The 22,470-nt window shown below is 34.0% G+C and overlaps 1 protein-coding gene across 1 annotated transcript; it reads right to left on the reverse strand.

The window, feature by feature from the left end:
- Positions 1–874: 874 nt before the first annotated feature.
- On the reverse strand, positions 875–20,963 carry LOC128187144 (nuclear envelope integral membrane protein 1-like). The gene is made up of 8 exons (XM_052857376.1): positions 20,852–20,963; positions 13,978–14,105; positions 10,060–10,291; positions 4,922–4,994; positions 4,707–4,800; positions 4,070–4,434; positions 2,867–3,028; positions 875–2,532 (listed from the first exon to the last, which is right to left on the reverse strand). The coding sequence occupies exons 1-8, from the start codon at positions 20,952–20,954 to the stop codon at positions 2,256–2,258; spliced, it is 1,434 nt and encodes a 477-aa protein (XP_052713336.1). The 5' UTR covers positions 20,955–20,963; the 3' UTR covers positions 875–2,255.
- Between the last annotated feature and the right edge of the window lie 1,507 nt (positions 20,964–22,470).

The raw sequence follows: 22,470 nt of genomic DNA on the forward strand, positions 1-22,470 counted from the left end.
TAGTTGACCCGCTAACTTTTTATTTATTTCCCACATATTTTAAAACAAATGATTTGTAGATCAATTAATGATACAAAATGAATAAACAGAAGGAAGTGTTTATAATAATATGCTCAAATAAATTCCCCTTATGGCAAATGTTGCCAATTTTTCAAAAGAAACCTTTATTTTTATTTTTATTTTTTCATTTATTTTTAATGTTTTTAAAACAATTTTAAGGCTTCCAAATTAATTGAACAAAAAATTAAACAAATTCAAAGAAACATTTTTGTATATGTACATGTATGCCAGAAAATATGGCCACAATTTTTATTCAAACTTTATTAGGATGATAATGCATTAATTGATACATTCATCCATAGTAATAAATCAACATTTACTGTTCCATGTTTGATACATGAACAACACATTCTTATTCATACTTTTTAATTATTCAGGCTAAAGTGGGAGAGATAATAATTATGCAATCCAACACACGAAATGGTATGGATTTCCTGCATTAGTACAGACTAAATCTGTTAAGGTTTTTTTTTCATCTGATGAGTTCCCTCTATCCTTTCTCTCTCCTCTCTCTCTCTCTCACCAGGGTTGCACATTATGGTTAATAAACCCGCAGAGTAATGTCATGTTGACTGTTTACTATTAAATGAGTTATGATTTTATATAGCAAATGTACAGCAAGAACAAGTAGCGGTATACTAACACTGCTGTGCCATGAACATGTGTATATATACTCGATACGTGATTCTCTTCAACCAAAATAAAATGTTAAGTATTGTAGTAAAAGGAGTTTTTAATGGGATTAGCTATTCTACTTAATTAACTCAAAATGTTACTTACTTTAATTGAAATATTCAACAACAACAAATTGTATGATTTGGGTAAAATTTTTAATCAAAAAATTCCAAGCAAAGTACATAAGTTTACAGCCAAATACAGTTTAATAGTTATAATAAAATAATGTTCATGTGCATGTACATAACTTTGTTTATCCCATTAAAATTACAGACAAATGAGTCATTATGAGCATTTCTGGTTCAGTACAAGATATGCAATATGCACATGCACCATTGTTACAATGAACACTGCAGTTTCCTTAATATGATTCCCAAGTACCTAGTCAGTAGTACATATGTACTCTAAAATACTTTTAAACATTTATCTACCAGTATTGCACTTGTATAAAAACAATTTTACTACCTATTCTCAGTGTACAAAAGTTCTAAATCTACTCAAATTTTTTTTTTCTTTGAGCATTCTAACTAAAATTCTTTTTCACATAATAATGGTAATGAAGGATAAACATATAAATTGGTCATGTTTTAAAGTATCAAAAACATCTACATATAAGGACTTCCTCTTCATTAAATTTTATGTCTGTTCAGAATAAAGAAATCTTGTACATTGGTACACAAGTTTGTGTATGTTGAATACAAGTATAGAATGTCAAAATTTAAACAGACACTTCTCATTTTTTTACTTTCAAAAATAATACTACAATTTAAAAATTATGACGGAATTATCACTTACAATTTTATTATTAAGACAAATTGAAGTTATATAAACATTTGATGCTAAAGAACTAACAATTTTATAAAAATACAAATTTAAAATGGAGAATTGCTTTTTGATATTGCCAGTGTGGATAAAAAAATTCTACATGAAGATTTTATGAATGCAGTGTTTTGAAAAAATAATTTATGAGTACTTACAACATAATATGATGGAGATTTTGGTATAAAAACCTGAAAATATATTAAGCAGTAGGAAACTTCTTTTGAGAAAATCCAAATTATTAAACTTTTTAGACCATTTTTAATGAATTACATGTATTTCAAAGCAATGAATTTTTGGAATAACCCTATGATGAATGGTAATGAAGTAATAGTAATTACAGATGATAAAAGCATGTTAACCAAAAACCACCAAAATGATATGCTGATGAAATGACGCGTCACTTATAAATACATGAATGTCACATTTACACATATATGAAAAAAAACCATTTTCTCCACCTTAATTTCATCTTTACATTAACATTCAGACACCTTTCCAATTTCCACGCAAAAAATTAAACTTCCCATTCAAATCAATTCACATTTAAACACACCGTAATAAAAAAGAAAACCATGAAAATACTTTTTTGTCAGGAGTCAACAATTTCAATTTTCAAACAAAATTCAACAGTATGTTCATGGATATATATATCTGGCACAAGGAGTTCACAACCACACACCCGGCTGGATAATACTCTATCATGACAATGGGGGCCCATCAATGCTTTGATCTGAAGTTTCCTCTGGTGCCGGATCTTCCTCGTCGGTTGAGTCAATGATTTCACCTCCTTCTGTGGAGTCGGGAGGATTATTGGCTCTTTGCACTGGTATCTCCTGATCACTGGCTCTTTGCACTGGTATTTCCTGATCACTGTCATCATCATCGCCCCGCGGTAACACATCTGATCCACTGTCATACTCCAACAGTTCATCATCTGTCACATGCCAGGAATTTCCCTCCACAAAGTCAGCAAACCTGTGAAAATGAAGTTGATGTAATGAATGGCATGCAGAGAGGATTTTGAAAGAGCACAACAATTTTACTTTGAAAATAAACTTGAAATTGAAAGTAAAAGGTTTTGTTCATCACACAAACTGCAAACTAATGCCAGTACTTATTCTTCAGGGAAGAAAATATACTACGGGTAGTAACCAACTACAATTCATTAAAACTTTAATAAAATAATTTCCTACCAAATTTTTACAATCTTTAATAACTTTATATCAAATCTTTACCATCTTTACAAAATTTCAGTACATTTACTTGCAATGTCTTTCGTATCGATATGTATATAGTCTTTTAAACAGACCTATTAGGGCTCTTAAGCCGACTGATGGTCTTCCAGGGCTTACACTCTGGGCTCTGACAGAAGCTCCTCAGCTCCTCCAGGGCTTTCTTTGTCTCCTCAAGTCCCTGCTGCTGATACTCCTCCTCTGTCAGCAACCGGATCTTCGGCTTGAAGATCTTATACCTGTAAGACCACACCTCATACTTTATACATGTAATATGTTAATGAACAGCAATGATGAGAATGTGTGCATAGAAACATAAGTGGATTTTTGTATTGATGCAAAATCTTTAAAAAAAAAAATTTACTAGCACTTTTCCTTGAATCTGAATGTTGATTAGATCAATACATGATTAAATGTATTGTTTAAAGGGGCATGGTCACGATTTTGGTCAAATTTTATTTTTCTGTTTTTATTATTTGCAATGCTTTAGAAATGCATTTCTAATGATTAAATGAAATTTGGGTGCCAGTCGTTGAGTTTTAAGCAAGATACAGAGCTCACAATTCTTCGTCATGTAAACAAGGCTCGTGCCCTGTTTTTGTTTACATAGGTTCAACATACCAGTAAAAAATCTTTTTAAAGCTGGTTTGTCTATCTTTTTATTCATTTAAAGCATGAATAAACAGTTCCTAACGATTAACACATTTATTTTAGGTCTTAAACTTGAATTTTCACTTCAACCTTCAAAATGTAAACAAACGCTTTGTTTACATGCGAAGAATTGTAAGCTCTGTAACTCGCTTATAACTCATCAAATGACACTCAAATTTTGGTTGCCTATTAAAAATGTCTTACTAAAGCATTGTAAACATTAAAATCGAAAAAAGAATTTTTGACCAAAATCGTGACCATGCCCCTTTAACACAGATGCAGATCCAAACCTCTATGAAAAAAATTTTGGTTGACATGTCAACCCTAATTTTTAGAGATACAGATTTGCAGCTTAGTTTAACACAAAGTGCAATTTAACCATAGTCATACCGGTAATCAAGAAGTAAAGTACATGTATCTGTAAGGCTGTTATAACTACTTCAAACAATCTATCTTGTAATTCTTAAATGGCTCCGAAAACTGATGTCACATTTCTTCATGTGATGTATCTGATTTATAAACTTATATTTGATGTGTATGAATTTAATCTACTACTATTTGTAGTAATTAAGTTTGGTATGATTCAAGTTGCATGCTAGCTACATAGGGTGACCCAACAAAACACTCACCTAATATATCTAGTAAATCTATTGTTAAATAATCCAGGAGGAAGATTGTATAATGTTATCAACACCACAATGATGGCCACTGATGCTTCAGTGATCTGGGTTCCAAAGAAGATAAATACTAGAGCTATGAACTGAAGAAACCACTTGATGAGATTTAGGGTTCTGGGTTCAGTAACTGGACCGTAACGATAACAGGCAGCAAAACTGATGACTGCAGAGACAGCGACATATCCAAGAATCCACTGCCAGTATTTTACGAAGATGTGTGCAGAGGAATCAAATATATTGTTTGTAATGTAGGTCCACAAATACAAGGAGGTGGAACATCCTATAGCCATTAACAGATATCCTAACTTCTTGAGGCTCTGTAATGAAAAAAAGGATAATATTCATAATGAATAATACTCTGTCTTGCCTGCTCTTGCATGGTTAACTCATACATTCCCAGAGCAAAAATACAAGGTTATATGAATGAAATTTTGAATATTGTGAAACCAAAAACATTACATCTCCAAGAAAAAGAGATTTCCTTTAAAAGATTTGGGTAATATTGCAATGATACTTGGCAAATTGCAAGTTTATTTGAATTCTCAAAATACAAATAAATGAAATTATGTGTTTTAATGAAATGACATACCTCAGGAAACATTCTATTCATCATAAATAATAACACCAGTATTGAGGCCATCACTCCCAGCCCCATACCACATCCATAATGGAGCTTCACATTACTAAAGAACAAGTAAACACAAGATTCAATGTTTCACTGCTGACAAGACTGATGTTAAAGAGGCAAAAAAAAAAAGTTGAACACATTTTTTCTTTTTCTTTTTTTGGTGGATTATGACTTACTGACTCCAACTTTCGGCAGAAAGAAAAAGAACAATTCCAAATCCTAGATAGGCTAAATACCATGGTTCTAAATCTGTAATATTTAAATGAAAAGCAACATGTGAGAAATTTACCTGTAGATTTGGAATCATATATATAACAATACCTTGGAATATCTTAAGAGTACATTTAGTAACATTTACAGTACATGTACCATGCGCGGATCCAGAGAGGGGGTCTGGGGGTCCAGACCCCCCCTCGAATTTTGCCAAAAAAGGGGTTATCAGATTCGATTGTATAAACAACATTGAAAAACCACCACTATCCATTATAGATCTGACAAGATGCCTATTAGGCTTGTCATTCCTTAATGCCAATTCAGTTATAAATGTGATGTAATTATTTGAACAAGTCGGAAAAATATGACGTCACGATCCTCGAAGAAACCCTGAAAAATTTGGCCTTTGTAACAAAATTCGTCGCTGGTAAGGAGAAAAAGTTGTTTGTTCAGGCAAGTTGGTTGGATAAATATAAATGGTTGACACACAGTAGCGCACTTCAGGGGGGTTTTTGCAAAATGTGTATGCTGTTTCTTCAGTCAGATGTAAGATGTTACGACACCTTTGTAAGAAAACCATTCAAAAATTTCAAGAAAGTTGGCGGAAAAGATTGTTCAATTCTAAGACACGAACAGTCTGCCTACCACAAAAGTGCATGCATTGAATATCAGACTCTGAAAGCAAGCCTCACTTCCCCAGAAACCACAGTCCAGTACAAGATTAGCTCACAAAACAAGGACATATATGACAAAAACTTGAGGCTCTTGAGAATGATAGTTGAATCAGTAATTCTCTGTGGAAAACAGAACATTGAGGGCCGGGACACAGAGATGACTCCACAAGTACATCATCCAACATGGGCAATTTCTGGGCCATTCTAAATTTACTAGCTAGTCATGACAAAGAGCTGGCTGATCATATAAAAAATGCACCAAAAAATGCAACTTATACCAGCAAGACCATACAGAATGAAATCATAGACACCATTGGGTCGCACATCAGAAATCAAATAATGGAGGGCCTGAAAGGGAGGGGGTTTTACTGTACCATAGCTGATGAAGTGACAAATTCGTTTTCAAACCAAGAGGTCCTGGCTTTGTGTGTGCGATTTTTAAATGAAAGTCAAAGTGAGCCATATATCCGAGAAGAATTCTTTGATTTTCTCCATCTGAAACGTACTACTAGGGAAGCAATTGCAAATAAAATAGTAGAGGTTTTAACAGAGAACAATATTCCAGGTGACAAAATGAGGGGCCAGGCGTAAGATAAGGCAGCAGCAATGTCGTCAGAAAAGGTAGGTTGTCAAGCTCGAATAGATTCTATCAATCCACTTGCTCTTTACACACACTGCAACAGTCATGTCCTGAACTTGAGCATAGCCCATGCGTGCAAAATACCTCTTGTGAGAAATATGATAGATGGGGTAAATGCCACATTCGTTTTCTTTGACGTCTCTCCCAAAAGGCAGCGCTTCTATGAACATGTCCTTCAACATCATGGGTTGGAATCAAAGCGTAAAAAGTTGTTGGGGTTGTGTAAAACAAGATGGGTAGAACGCCATACCTGCTATGTATTCTATAGCAGGTATACTGCCGTCATTGAATGTCTCCAGTCCATCGTATTAAACCCAGGGATTGACAAAAATACCCAAGATGAGTGGTCATGGGACGCCCAAACTAAAATCACAGCACAGGGATTGTTGGCCACTATGATGTCGTACCCCTTTTTGGTGATGTTCATCTGTGTCAGGGCTGTTCTGCAGACAGTGAAGCCCCTTGCATCAAAACTGCAGAAACATGATCTGGACGTGTATGAAGCCCGTACATTAAGGTAGTTCATCCATAACTAAGGCATATTTAATGCTTTTGATTGATCTATACTACATCAAATACGTATTTTAAAGCTATTATGAGGCTGACATAAACCAAACTCGGGTGTATGTATGTAGTCAATTAAATGAACTTTTTGCACTTAAAACTTTTTAAAAGAGTTATCTGCCCTTTGGGAAAATTTTTAAAAAAATCATTTTCTGAAAATATGTATGGTAAACTTTGAAAGTTTTTATCATATTCGAAGAAGGAAATGCTTTTGCAACTTTTTACCAAGAGAAATCTGAGAAAATTACTTGTACTAAAGAAATATATATTTAAAAATGCATTTTTCCCATAGACTTCAATGTTAACTAAAACATATGATAAAGTTATTAATATTAATTTTTTAAAGACTTCAAGGTGAATCTTTGTAATTTAATAAACTCCTTAAAATCACACTAAGATTTTAGTGATCAAACTTGCAATCTATCAGGTATGAAATATGATAGTTATGGATGGACTACCTTGATAACCGATCGTGTTGAGAGGGTGAAAGAGATGAGAGAAGGAGTGGATGCTGAGTTTGAAACGTGGTATGAAGATTGCAAACGAATCGCTAATGAGCTTCAAATAGAAGAGAAGGTCCCGAGAACATGTGGTAGGCAAACACAGAGAACAAATATCGGTAGCTCCACTCCGCAACAATATTACAAAGGCAAGGTAGCTGTTCCCCATTTCTGGATCATTTATCAACTGAGCTCAATGACAGGTTTAACAAAGATGACAGTGTTGCATATGCTTTTGGCTGTCTTGTTCCAAAGCAAATGGTGACCCTGTCAGATTCTGAAATACAAAAGCTTTCTTCTGAATTTTTCTTCTGGGAATCGGACTTACAATCTTCATCTTCACAAGATCTACTAGGGCATTTGTTGGAATGGAAGAGGGCTTGTGGGAAACTCGGTGAAAGGGCATCACAGCAGACAATCTCCTAGATACATACAGAATTGCATACGAAGACATTTTTCCAGATATCAAAACACTTCTTCACATTGGTTGCACCTTACCTATCACCTCTTGTGAGGCCGAGCGCTTATTTTCTGGGCTTCGTCGCATTAAAGGGGCATGGTCACGATTTCGGTCAAATTTTATTTTTCTGTCTTTATTATTTGCAATGCTTTAGGAATGCATTTCTAATGATCAAATGAAATTTGGGTGCCAATCGTTGAGTTTTAAGCAAGATACAGGGCTCACAATTCTTCGTCATGTAAACAAGGCTCGTGCCCTGTTTTTGTTTACATAGGTCCAATATACCAGTAAAACCTCTTTTTAGAGCTGGTTTGTCTATCTTATTATTCGTTTAAAGCTAGATAAACAGTTCCTAACGATTAATACATTAATTTTAGGTTTAAAACTGAAATTTTCACTTCAACATTCGAAATGTAAACAAACGCTTTGTTTACATAGCAAAGAATTGTAAGCTCTGTAACTCGCTTATAACTCATCAAATGACACTCAAATTTTGGTTGCCTATTAAAAATGCTTTAGTAAAGTATTGTTGACATTAAAGTCGTCACTAGCCCTCATGCACTTACATCATGCAAGAACTATCAATGCCAGTGAAATCTGCCAAAATTTCCATGAAATAAGGTTGTATCTTTTACAATGCATGAATATGTTGGTAGGCTCTGTCAGACCCCCCTGGGAAAAATGTCTGGATCTGCGCCTGTGTACTCATCAAATCAACAGCACTGAATCAAAAAATATTCTTTAATACATTCTGTGGTTTCCTCAAAATTTGTTAAGCATCAGTTTCATTGGACTCGTTGGGGTTAATTCATGAGGGAACTTATTCATTGAGAAAAACCTGTTGAAAAATCATAGTGATAATGCCAGTGTCTACAAATTTAAGCAATCTTAAAACTGTGAATTTTCTTAATCCAAAATATTGAATAATGAAACCACAGTACATATACTTAGGGTGTTCATAACTTCATATCATTTGGCACTAAAGTACATGTAACTGTACCTGAAATATCATTTTAATAAAGCACTATTCAACCACAGTTTTGAGCTTATTGTTTGCAAACTACATCAACTAGAACTGTCCTAATGGGACTAATACCCCCGCAAATGTGGACAAATAATTGAATTGAATAATAAAGGTTTGGAACACAAAAAAAAGTTAACAAAAAAAAATTAAAATCAAAATTGTCAGAATTTCACTTTAAATACATATAACAGTAATACATTTACAAATTTATGTATCTGATGATATTTTTTTTTTTATTTAATTGTTTTAACGAAAAACCAACAAAATGACAAAAAACCCTCCCTTGGCAGTATATAGAAATACCGGTAGCCAAGCAATGCTCTTCTGTTGATAAAACTTTGAATATCTTTCTAATAAAAGTCTTGACAGATGCAATTAGTTGTTTCTAATTTTCCCCACTTTCTCCTGTGGTACAATGGAACTCTATATCAGAAATTTCCCTAAACACATGCTCCATCTAAACCATATCTCAGATAATGGCCCCCTTGGGACAAATGAATTCAGCCACACTTGTCTTTGATGTTCTTATTAGCTCCTAAGAATTTATCATTGACAAACAAAAATTTTGCATTGTCAGTTGATAGAATACTTATAAAAAATAAATTTAGTTAAGACAAAAAACCTCTATTTGGATGTATTTATATAAATATATCTTAGAGTGTTTTAATACTATTTATTAATTCATAAAATCTGTAAGGTTTACCTCCCTTACTTTTCAACATCAGAGTACAATTAATATATAGAATAAGGAAAATGAAAACTGTCATAAAATCATTAAATCTTGTCTGGTCTTAAAAAAATTTGCAGGTGCACATCTTCAAATGGTGATCAACATATGTACAAATTTTCAGACTGTTCCATGCAGTAGTAAAAAATTCTATAGGGGGGACAAAGTTGCATCTACAGACAGACGGACGGACGGACAGATGGACAGGGTAAAACCAATATACCCCCTAAACTTCGTTTGCGGGGGTATAATTACAACGAAATATGAAAAAATCATATTTTGCACACTGTGCATCACACTTTTGTGTTAAATTTGTTAAGTGTTGAGCAACCTGCATTAAAATCACTTGTTATTCACTCTAATTTACTTGCTATTTACTCTCTATTAGTTCAGGTGATAAATTTGAATTAAAGAATAAAACAATTACAAATGCTCCTCAAAGATCATTTTAACAACTGTCAAAGAGCAGTACAGAATATTTTGAGATGAAAGAAAATACAAGAACCATATACTTTTGATGAAAAGTTCTGCTTTAAATCCAATGTCAGAGTGTACACCTATACAGCTCTGATTGAAGGCAGCAAAGGGAATTTCCTGCATGTCTCTCTGGGCGGCCAGTCTGAGCCAGTGGAGGACAGTGTACATCAGGTTGTAGGAGTCTTTCTTATCTTCAACCTCCATCACAGTTCCACCCCGTACTGTCATCAACTTTCTAGGTAGGGTATTATTGAATTTCACTTTTAACTGAAATGTTTGTAATACAGAGATGAAATATCAAAACAGGTATGCTCCTAGTTTTATGTTTTGAAATATAAATTGAATTCATAACTTGAATTATTGTTCTTTATATCCAAGTAAAACTTTGAATTTAAAAATATCAAAGTTCAAATACATAACAAGAGGCCAAGGGGCCACATTGCTCACCTGAGCAACAATTGCCTTAATTCTGATCAAATTAGCATTACAGTATCAAAATATCTTGACAACTGAGTACAGTAGATCTTGCTAAAAAAAAATTGAAAATCTGCCAATTTTTATCCACCTCTTATTTTTTGGTAAATACCAAGCCCCTTTTGTTGTTGTACCTCTAAGATTTTTCTCTATTCCTATATACCCCCCCCCCCTTCCGTGGCCCCACTATTCTCTAGGGAATCATGGTTTCATCAAACTTAAATCTACCTTTAATCTCTTAACCTGTGCTTTCACACTAAGTACTGAGTTTTGGACCAAAAACTTTCCCAGAATATTTTTAAAGATTTTCTCTATATATTCCTATGTAAAAATTCAAACCGCCATCATGGTCCTGCCCTACCACTAGTGATTTTGCAAACTTGAATTTACACTACCCGAGGATGCCTCTACACAAGTTTAAGCTTTTCTGGCCAAATAGTCTTTAAAAAGAAGATTTTGAAAGATTTTCTCTATATATTCCTAGGTAAAATTTCATCCCCATTGTGGCCTCACCCTACCCCTGGACTATTAGGCCAAAAAAAAAATTATTCCTGTTTCCTGTCACTTGACCAAAAAAATTAGGGTAGGTAGGTAGGAAAAAATTTTTATTTTTAAAAAATATTTTATTTTTAAAAACTTGGAGCATGTGTGTAATAATGAGAGAGATGTATATTCCCAGTGTTCAGTATGTAAATAGATGATTTAAAAGTTCCAAAGGTCTTTGTATTGTTTATGCATGTAATGTATAGAAAACAACAGGCAAAGAAAAAAAAATAGATTAATTTTTTAATTAAAAATAAAAACTAATATTATTTGCAAAATTTAATCTACGTGTATGAATGTATTTATCCTTTTCTGGATAAATATTTTTGTATTGTATTAGCTTAATGTCAATATCAACACAATTAATTAAATCACTCTTTGTACTTCCGTGTATCTGGGGTATTAGTCCAACCCTTTGACCCACTTACTACCGTACGTTATGTAGAGGATCTGTTTAATTCTCAAGATAATATAGAAAGCAGTTTTATGATAATTTTAACATTTAATGCAGTTATTAACTAATAACAGGTTATTGACTAACTGTAAAATCAGGATTTAAAGTAATAAACATTGTTTTTTGTAATTTCCAATATACAGTATGTTGTTGCATCACCCGTATTTATAACCCCTGAAGGTAAGATAGTCGCAAGTTATTCACCACAAGGTATATTTATGCAGTAAAAATGTCTGTAGATTAATTTTCTATCATTTTTTCGCAAGTGAGGTTAATTTACACGATTATGAACTAAGAAGACTTGGTCTTCTTCACTTCTCTCTCTGAGGAAATTCTGGCGAAATTACCGATCACCACCAAGATCACAAAAAAAACTTTTAGGGTCGGAGGGTAAAAGATAGGGTCGGTCGGGCGACAGGAAACAGGAATAATTTTTTTTTTGGCCTTATTTAAACAAACTTGAATCTATATGATCTGGGGATGCCTCCACTCAAATTTGGGCTTTCCTGGCCTAATACTTTTGAGAAGAAGACTTTTAAAGATTTTCTCTATGTATAAATATGTATCCCCCATTGTGGCCCCGCCCTACCCCCAGGGACCATGATTTGAACAAACTTGAATCTTCTACATTATCTGAGGATGGTTACACGCAAATTTGAGATTTCTTGGCCAAATAGTTATTAAAAGAAATTTTTAAAAAGATTTTCTCTATATACTCTTATGTAAAATTGATCCCCCAATTGTGACCCCATCCTACCCCCGGGGACTATGATTTGAAGAAATATGAATCTACACTACCTGAGGATAATTTGAACTTATCTGGCCTAATAGATTTTGAGAATAAGATTTTTAAAGATTTTCTCTATATATATTCCTATGTAAAACCTGATCCCCCAATTGTGGCCCCACTCACCCCTGGGGATCATGATTTGAACAGACTTAAATCTACACTACCTGAGGATGCTTCCATTTTAATTTGAGCTTTTCTGGCCAAATGGTTTTTGAGAAGAGGATTTTTAAAGATTTTCTCTATATATTCCTATTTAAAACATGATCCCCCTATTGTGGCCCAACCCTACCCCCGGGGACCATGATTTAAACAAACTTGAATCTACACTACCTGCGAATGCTTCCACTCAAAGTTAAGCTTTCCTGGCCTAGTAGTTTTTGAGAAGAAGATTTTTAAAGATTTTCTCTTTATATTCCTATGTAAAACTTGATCCCCCAATTGTGGCCCCATCCTACCCCCGGGGACCATGATTTGAATAAACTTAAATCTGCATTTCCTGAGCATGCTTCCAATTTAATTTGAGCTTTTCTGGCCTAATACTTTTTGAGAAGAAGCCTCTTAAAGATTTTCTCTATATATTCCTATGTAAAACTTGATCCCCCAATTGTGGCCCCGCCCTACCCCCGGGGACCATGATTTGAACAATTTTGAATCTACACTTCCTGAGGATGCTTCAATTCAAATTTGAGCTTTTCTGGCCTAATACTTTTTGAGAAGAAGATTTTTAAAGATTTTCTCTTTATATTCCTATGTAAAACTTGATCCCCCAATTGTGGCCTCATCCTACCCCCGGGGACCATGATTTGAATAAACTTAAATCTGCATTTCCTGAGCATGCTTCCAATTTAATTTGAGCTTTTCTGGCCTAATAGTTTTTGAGAAGAAGACTCTTAAAGATTTTCTCTATATATTCCTATGTAAAACTTGATCCCCCAATTGTGGCCCCGCCCTACCCCGGGGACCATGATTTGAACAATTTTGAATCTACACTTCCTGAGGATGCTTCCATTTAAATTTGAGCTTTTCTGGCCTAATACTTTTTGAGAAGAAGATTTTTAAAGATTTTCTCTTTATATTCCTATGTAAAACTTGATCCCCCAATTGTGGCCCCATCCTACCCCCGGGGACCATGATTTGAACAAACTTAAATCTGCATTTCCTGAGCATGCTTCCATTTTAATTTGAGCTTTTCTGGCCTGATAGTTTTTGAGAAGAAGATTTTTAAAGATTTTCTCTATATATTCCTATGTAAAACTTGATCCCCCTCTTGTGGCCCCTCCCTACCCCCTGGGACCATGATTTGAACAAACATGAATCTACACTACCTGAGGATGCCTCCACACAAGTTTAAGCTTTTCCGGCTGAATAGTTTTTGAGAAGAAGATTTTTGAAAAATACCAACAAATTTTTAATAATTATATTTCTAATCAATTATCTCCCCTTTAAAAAGGGCGTGGCACTTCATTTGAACACACTTGAATCCCCTTCACCTAGTGGTGCTTTGTGCCAAATTTGGTTGAAATCTGTCCAGTGGTTCTTGAGAAGAAGATGAAAATGTGAAAAGTTAACAACGACAACGACGACAACGACAGACAACGGACAAATTGTGATAAGAAAAGCTCACTTCAGCCTTTGGCTCAGGTGAGCTAAAAACTGATGACATGCATGAAAAGAAATTTTGGTCATACATACCACAGGATTTACCCACAGAAAAATAATTGATTTGGAGAGACCTCTGAAACAGAAAACTTTCCAACAGGAATTATCATAAAGGTCTGGATCAACATGTTCAGTGGGGTGGTCTCGGCTTAGTTCAACACCTACAAAAATCCCCAAAAAAGACTAAATTCATTCATAAGAATTATTGAAATAAAGGGAGAACCTGAGGTTTGGCTGGTTATTTGAGGTGTATAAATTGCTAGAATATTATTGCATTCATTTTGTGGATAGAGGAGCTAATTTCAATTTCACTGATATATGACACTTTAATACTGCATGGTAGCACTTTTCATCAGATATGGAATGAAAATGTGAAACTGGCCAAATTAAATTTTCACTTTCAGTTTTTTGCTTGAAAAGAAGAGTGGGTTCAGAACAAGAAATGTCACTCGAAAAGAAGGTGATTGACCCCCCCCCCCCATCAATTGGTGATTATTTGCATGGGTATACATTAAGCTAGCTACCAATCCTATGGTAGTTTATGGCAGTTGCTCGGGACTGGATCAAGCGTGGTGCTGGATCCCTGAAAAAGTGAAAACAGGGCAATTTTTCAGAAAATATTGAGACCATCCCTGGCTATTCTATAGGTAGCAAGGGACGGTTTCGGATAAAGTACCCGGTCAATATTTTTGTAAAATTGAGAGTTGCTGTACTTGAAGGCTTACGAGTGTTGCTAAAATTTATGAAATGATTTTAAATGATTATCATTAGTTAGAGTGGTGTCTCGGTTGTTGAAATCGTTGTTGCTAAACCCTCCATATCGTTCATGATAACATTTACATTTTATTTCCGAAAATGTCTTAGAAAAAATATTATCTTTGAACATGTACTCTGCGTGCACATTCATTTTTCTTAAACCTCAATGGAATTGGCAAAATTGGTGTACTTTTTCTCAGAATAGCGTAAGCTTTCTAATTTTAAGACAAGATGACTTTTCAGAGAATGTTAGTGTATGTTAAAGGTAGCAAGGGACAGTGTCGGATAAAGTACCTGGTCAATATTTTTGTAAAATTGAGAGTTGCTGAACTTGAAGGCTTATGAGTGTTGCTAAAATTCATGAAGTGATTTTTAATGATTATCATTAGTTAGAGGGGTGTATCTTGTTGAAATTGATATGCAATATGTAGGCCCCTTATGCTAGGTACATGAGAATCAGAAGTAAAATGCTGTTGTGTTGACTTTACACAGTGAAATTGCAAGTTACATACAGGAGGTAAAATAACAGGAAAAGTAGGTGGATGGGACATTGTAAACTATACACCGTTAAGTTTCTGACATATGATAGTGCAACATGCACCGTATACGGAAGGTCAACCCTCTGTAGGGAATTAGCTGGGGGAGGTCTAAAAAGCTGAAAAATCATGAAAAATTAGCAAAATATGAAAGGGTCAAAATCTCATAAAAACCAGTATGTAGAGAATTTTACAGGTTTTGACTAGTAATTTTCTTTAGAAATTGGTGATTGGCATTACAAAGAGTGAATTTAAGGTATTTGTGCTGAATGGGAACTGAGGAAATTCTAGTTACAGAGTTCCGAAGACGTGCATCACTTGGCTACAATGAATTGTATATAAAAAAACTGTCCCCTGCCACCTTCAAGACTTCATGGTATTTCCATATTTCTCCTTTAAGTGTAATTTTGAGTGGATTTTGTACCATAAGTAATACATTTTGTGATTATGGATGATTTTCTTGGCTATAGATGTCATAACATGATTTATTAGCAAAAATATTCAAGGGGAGTAACTCCCTCTTAAATGTGTAAAATAACCACCACTAGAGTAAATTGGCTAGGAGAGTAGGTATTTCTTATCCTGATGACAATTAATAGGCTTATGTTAACTACTGCGATGAGAATAAATACTTTAAAACAGTTTTTATCAATTAAATCATTAAATTTATGAATTTGCAGCCATTTTGCTGTCTGATTTTATGAAATAACATTGAGCCACCTGACTTATATCACCCAATATTTTTAAAACAGCATATTTTTATTTCAAATGAACTTTACATGTAGACAAATGCCGTTATCAAAGTATACAATATGTCAAACAAGAGGCCCATGGGCCACATCGCTCACATGAGGAACAATATGTATGATAAAATCAGCTTAATGGAGTCATAATACAAACAATCTGGACAATGTACAATAATACATGTAGATCCTGTATAAATAAAATCCACCCCCCCCTGGATATTCTTATGTTTATCATCATTAGTCCCTTTTCTAACAGGATGATTTTATAGTCATATCACATGTTGAGTATTGCAGTTCTCAAAAAGATCCTTAACAATTGTTTACAAATGGGATATAAAGCTACATCAAACTCTGAACCTTCTTTAGCTGCAATAATGTAGCCCTCTCCGATTTTTTATATCTGCTTGTTTACTGGAGAGGGCTACAATTCCACAGGATCTCCATAATCACGGTGCAAAATTAATTTTTTAATGCGGCTGACTTCGTCTGAAAAGATCGATTTTATATTTGACTTCCTTTAGATAAAATGATTTTTTAATTCAGGTTAAACAAATTAACCGTATATAAATCAAAACCAGATAAAACACATCAGCATGTTAACCAGTCGTCTTTTTCAGCAGCCATGACAGTTCTCGCGTGATTTTATGGGATGTACGCTTGGAGTTTTGATGGGCTTGATAACGTGAATGTCAGTGTAAATAATCGATCTTACCTCGTTATATCACTAAAACATCATTTAAGGAAATGTTATATAATGAAAAATTCATATTTACCGCATTAATTATGTTTAAAATAGGAGAATTCCTATATTCAGTTCAAGATCCGCTCCTGAATTCTCATTGGCTGTCCCAAAATAAAACCGGTCAAGGTCAGTAAACATGGCGGACAAATTCAACTTTCGTTGTTGACATACACGAAAAATAACTGATATATGGACTATACTTGATATTTTTGGATTAATTTATGCCATAATCATCTACAACGTTTGATTTCAGGTAAGAAATGCAAATGTTATTGTCATTTATAAACGATTTGAGACGAAATCGTTGCGGGAGTGAATCACTCCCGCACTTGCACCATTACGGAGATCCAATGGAGTTGTAGCCCTCTCCCAAAAAAATCAAAGGCCGGAATGGCCACAAAGGCGTCAAGCTGTCATTTTTTTCGTTTACATAGAATGATATCAATAATTTGAATTTCTGTACTAATAGTCATATCAAAAAATATTAGACTTAGAATAGAAAAGTATATGAATTATGTTTTCTGCTGCTTTAAAAACAAAAATCAGTATATTTTCTTATAAAATAGGTAGTGGTGCTTTTATAATACAATAACTCATCATAATTGCAAAATTCGAAGAAATTTCAAAGTTCAAAAATATATTTTTTTCTTTCTGCTTCAAACAGTCTTTGAACACAATCACAGGTTCATAATTTGAATACATTAACAGTGTGTCCCTAATTATAATAATAAAACATACATTTATTTATTTCAATTCCCGTTTGAAACAAGATTTCCAATGGTATGGTTATTTACAAACAAATCCACAACACGTGCTATCTAAATTGCTCGACCAAACAAACTGCATTATCGAGTTTATTTTTTGCAACGTTTACTAGATACGTTTATCGCTAACATTTATTTTTGGAGACCGTGCCCAATAAAAAATAAATTTAGATCTAAAATGTTATTTCTATCGGGCACGGTCTCTAATTAAAATGTAAGCGAAAAACTAAAATAATAGTTAGTGAATCTTTACACTTAGGCCTGATTGTATTCATCCGCCATTTCTTGATTAAGCAAATTTATTCTTAAGCAATGAGTTGTCAATCACCAGGTAGGCAAAGTTGGGTTTTTTGGTACACAATTTAGTTGAATAAATGGAAAAAAATCTTGTAATATGTTGATTACTTTAAGGAACTTATTTCTTATGCGCATTTAAAAGGCGGTGCAGAGCATGAATTTTTGGACGATTGCCAATCCAGACGATCGCTAGAAGGCTGCCGAGCATTAGCTCGACACCTTAAAAAAAAAAAAAATCAGGAGAGGGCTAAATTATTGCAGGTAAACCTTCTTGTGAAGCCGAAAAATTGTCCTGGAGCAAAAGTCTTAACAATTATAAAGAATCATCTGGCTAACTAGTTTCTGAGAAGAAGATTTTTTAAGATTTAATCTATATATTCCTATGTAAAACTTCGACCCCCCATTGTGGCCCAGTAGTTCTTGGAAGATGTTGAAAATGTGAAAAGTATACGGACACACAGACGGACGACAGACAAAATGTGATCAGAATAGCTTACTTGAGCTTTCAGCTCAGGTGAGCTACAAACTCAAGTTTTTGCTCCTTAAGACCTATCCAAAAATGATATTTTAGATGTATTTACAGAATTGAAAAAGCCACCCCCCTCTTTCCAACGGACTCCATTACCATTACATGTAGGACATGTAAATGTACATTTGACCTTGAAATAACATCTGCTATGATAATTACTCTTGAAATGAACAAGAAACAACATATTTTTACCCTTTTGTTGTATATATGCATCAAAAATGAAGAAAATCATGCCAAATTTAAACATTTTTCATGGAATTCTCATCCGTCCCCAGGTTCCCAGGTGTGTTTGAATTTCATTTGAATTAAACACACACATCACACTTGTAGGTCTTACTAATTTAGCAAAGTTAAAAGGAGACTAGAAACCAGAATATATAAGATATCCACAAAATATGATTATAGGCTTACTTTTTCATGAAAACAAGAAATCACATGTAGGGCGACATGTATTTTTGTGAATAAAAATGCTACAAATCATCCATTTACCAAAAAAGATCAATTTCAAATACCAGTGCATGATGGTTGTTTTCAATTATGTGTAAGAAATGACTCAAGGAAATTGCCACAAGTTTCATAATATTAGGTTAAAGTGTTCAAACTAATGCTTCTTGTGAAAATCAAAAGATATAGGGAAGGTATACATGTAAAGGTATTTCTAAGTGATGTGATGCTTTTATCATAATAATATCAAATACATGTATGTAGTATTGGATAAGGTTTCTTATTTAAGGAGGCTGAACAACAGTTGACCTCTAAAAGATTAGGTAAAGATGCTTTATTTATGGAGAGCCCTATGAATCTGTGTTAAATAGAGGAAAGTGGAAATGGTGGGTTCACTTAAATGGCCATACGAGGGTTGTCCCAAAATAATGTAGACAGGACACATAATTTATAATTTGTTCACTGCAATTTCATTAGACTTCTATGTTTTCTTTAATGACCCTTTGGCAAACAATGCTGAAAAGTTCAAATTTGTACTTTATTTTTTTCTCGAGAAAATAAATAGTGACAACAAGTTTTGTCAGGCGGCGCAATGTGCGACGTTGAAAATTTCCAGTTTTACGTTATTGCTAAACCCTCCACATCGTTCATGATAACATTTACATTTTATTTCCGAAAATGTCTTAGAAAAAATATTATCTTTGAACATGTACTCTGCGTGCACATTCATTTTTCTTAAACCTCAATGGAATTGGCAAAATGTGGTGTACTTTTTCTCGTAAGCTTTCTAATTTTAAGACAAGATGACTTTTCAGAGAATGTTAGTGTATGTTAAAGGTAGCAAGGGACAGTTTCGGATAAAGTACCTGGTCAATATTTTTGTAAAATTGAGAGTTGCTGTACTTGAAGGCTTATGAGTGTTGCTAAAATTCATGAAGTGATTTTTAATGATTATCATTAGTTAGAGGGGTGTCTCTTGTTGAAATTGATATGCAATATGTAGGCCCCTTATGTTAGGTACATGAGAATCAGAAGTAAAATGCTGTTGTGTTGACTTTACACAGTGAAATTGCAAGTTACATACGGGAGGTAAATTAACAGGAAAAGTAGGTGGATGGGACATTGTAAACTATACACCGTTAAGTTTCTGACATATGATAGTGCAACATGCACTGGGTACGGAAGGTCAACCCTCTGCAGGGAATTAGCTGGGGGAGGTCTAAAAAGCTGAAAAATTAGCAAAATATGAAAGGGTCAAAATCTCATAAAAACCAGTTTGTAGAGAATTTTACAGGTTTTGACTAGTAATTTTCTTCAGAAATTGGTGATTGGCCTTATAAAGAGTGAATTAAAGGTATTTGTGCTGAATAGGAACTGAGGAAATTCTAGTTACAGAGTTCCGAAGACATGCATCCCTTGGCATGAATTGAATTAATGTTTAAAAATTCTATAGAGTCAGGACCATGTGTCCCCTGCATGCAAACCAATTTTAGCAAATTTAAAAATCCACTGAAAAATCAAATCACATATCTGAGCACTATCTGCCTTACATTTTCTCGACCAAAAAAACTATCCCCTGTCACCTGTAACAGGTTGGGACCAATCTCCCAAATGGGATATAATAGCCCGTTTGGGATATAATAGCCCAAATGGGATATAGATTTGAAGTGCAAAAATTATTTTTTTTTAATATTTTTAAATTTTTGATATAAATCCGCATTAATGTGAATCATGCACCTACTTTTGGTTAAGAAGTTTTTCTATATGTCTATAGCTTGTAAGATTGATCCCCAAGAAGTTTTGGATATACCGCGGGATCAATCTCCATAAAAGTACAGCTACAGAATAAGTTGTTTACCAAAAGTTGTTGTATTTCATCTATTCTAATGCGGATTCATATAAAAAATTTCAACATCTGAAATTTTTATTTTTTGCACTTTAATTTTATATCCCATTTGGGCTATTATATCCCTTTTAGGAGATTGATCCCAACCTGTGTAACGTTACACAAAAATGACCAACAGGAAGTTTTTTTGCATATCTAAAATGGACGGTTAGTCGAGAGAAATTTTAAGCTTATGTAGCATACTCACAGCTTTTATCATTCGTGCAATCTTTAATAAGAGGTTCTGAATCTACTGAAAAGCATAAAAGTAAACCCAGAATGAAGATCGACCAAAACAAATTCAGCGCCATCTTTACCAAAACAAAGGAAGAAGAATTCTAAAAGATGAATAGAAAATCTAAATATTTCCGGCTGGGTGAACTTTTTAGTCTATTGTTTTATTTTATCATTGATACATATTTTGCTAAAAATTTGTATTAATCTGTTAACAATAATATCGATGAAAATAAATAAACATGGAGTAAAAAGGTTTTTTTGTTTTTTTAGGGGTGGGGGGCTGCACCTGGAACTTTATTTTACCGAAATCAAACTCACAATGTACATAACAAAACACAAAAAATTAGGTGTCGGACCCTCCCCTGACAACAACACATCTATCCCTCGATCCCTCCCCTATGGAAGTAATAAACTTAGGATAAATATCTCACAGATATCCAAAATACAGTAATCACTCCCCCATATACATTATCTGATTTTAAATTGAGGACATGGTTGTGTGTTTTATTTTCGAAATGATTCTCTGCCTATCACATTCATATTTCCATTGATACTTTCTTGCGTTTAGAGAATGTGCTCCTCCGATATAGAATATAAATTTTTATGTCCTCTTCGTCGGTTCGTCGGAATCCTCACAGTTCAAAGAATTACCCCCCCCCCCCCCAAAAAAAAAAAGTGAGGGTTCAGCATCCATGCATGCATACCTTAGGTGCCAATGTTGCAGGTATATATAGCATAAACTTTTTTTTTCAACCATTTTCACATTGATTTTAGCATAGCAAACCATCCCATTTTTAGTTAACTCTATTATAATTATTCGCCTTTGGATATATAAAGAGAGCGTAATCAGCAAATATAGAGAAAACCCCACTCTCTTAATTAATATCCTTTTCCTCGCGCCAAAATGACGTGACGTTCACTTCCTGGTCCTAAAATGTGTTGTTGATTTTTTTTATTTCACAATATCACGGAATTAAATTAATTAGCTATAATGGCTCAAAAACGATATAAAACGAAAACTTCCGTGGTCTTGTCATGCGGCGTGCCCATTGCATAATGAATCATGAATAGTTTTTTTGATTGGGGTGGGGGGGGGGTGGTGTCTATACCTGGTGACATAAAGTATTCGTTATCAAAGCCAATATTTTCAAAAGCAACATTATTTACAAATAAGAATATCAAAATAAGAGTTAAAAAATATTTTGATAGAAAACGACCCTTTCTATATCGAATACATATATATATATATACGTTTATGGGAGGGGGATAAGGATGTAGCATTCCAGGATCAAAGTCTTCTGAAAAAGGACCAATAATTTTAAAACGCTTCCTCATGTCTTGTTTCCGAGCACTGACCTGTTACGCAATAATATAAATATGTTTATTGACAAAAATGATTGGCACTATACTTGTGCATAATTGTACCAAATTCCGTATTCAAACAAAGGTAAAAAAAAAATCAACGCGTCACTGAAATCAGAAATTATTAAGTTTGATAAATTCCTTCTTGTTATTACATAATATAGAAGATCACGCATACAGGCATCATGGCAGATGTTTTTTGGGAGGAAATGAGTCACCACAAAAGTT

The sequence above is a fragment of the Crassostrea angulata genome, chromosome 1 (genome assembly GCF_025612915.1).
Source record: "Crassostrea angulata isolate pt1a10 chromosome 1, ASM2561291v2, whole genome shotgun sequence".
NCBI lineage: Eukaryota > Metazoa > Mollusca > Bivalvia > Ostreida > Ostreidae > Magallana > Magallana angulata.

Coding starts and splice junctions, on each gene's coding strand:
- LOC128187144 (XM_052857376.1), bottom strand. CDS start 20,954: ATGGCGCTGAATTTGTTTTGGTCGATCTTCATTCTGGGTTTACTTTTA. Junction 3,029..4,069: donor AGATTTACTAGATATATTAG/GTGAGTGTTTTG, acceptor GTGGTCTTACAG/GTATAAGATCTTCAAGCCGA. Junction 2,533..2,866: donor CGGCTTAAGAGCCCTAATAG/GTCTGTTTAAAA, acceptor TCATTTTCACAG/GTTTGCTGACTTTGTGGAGG.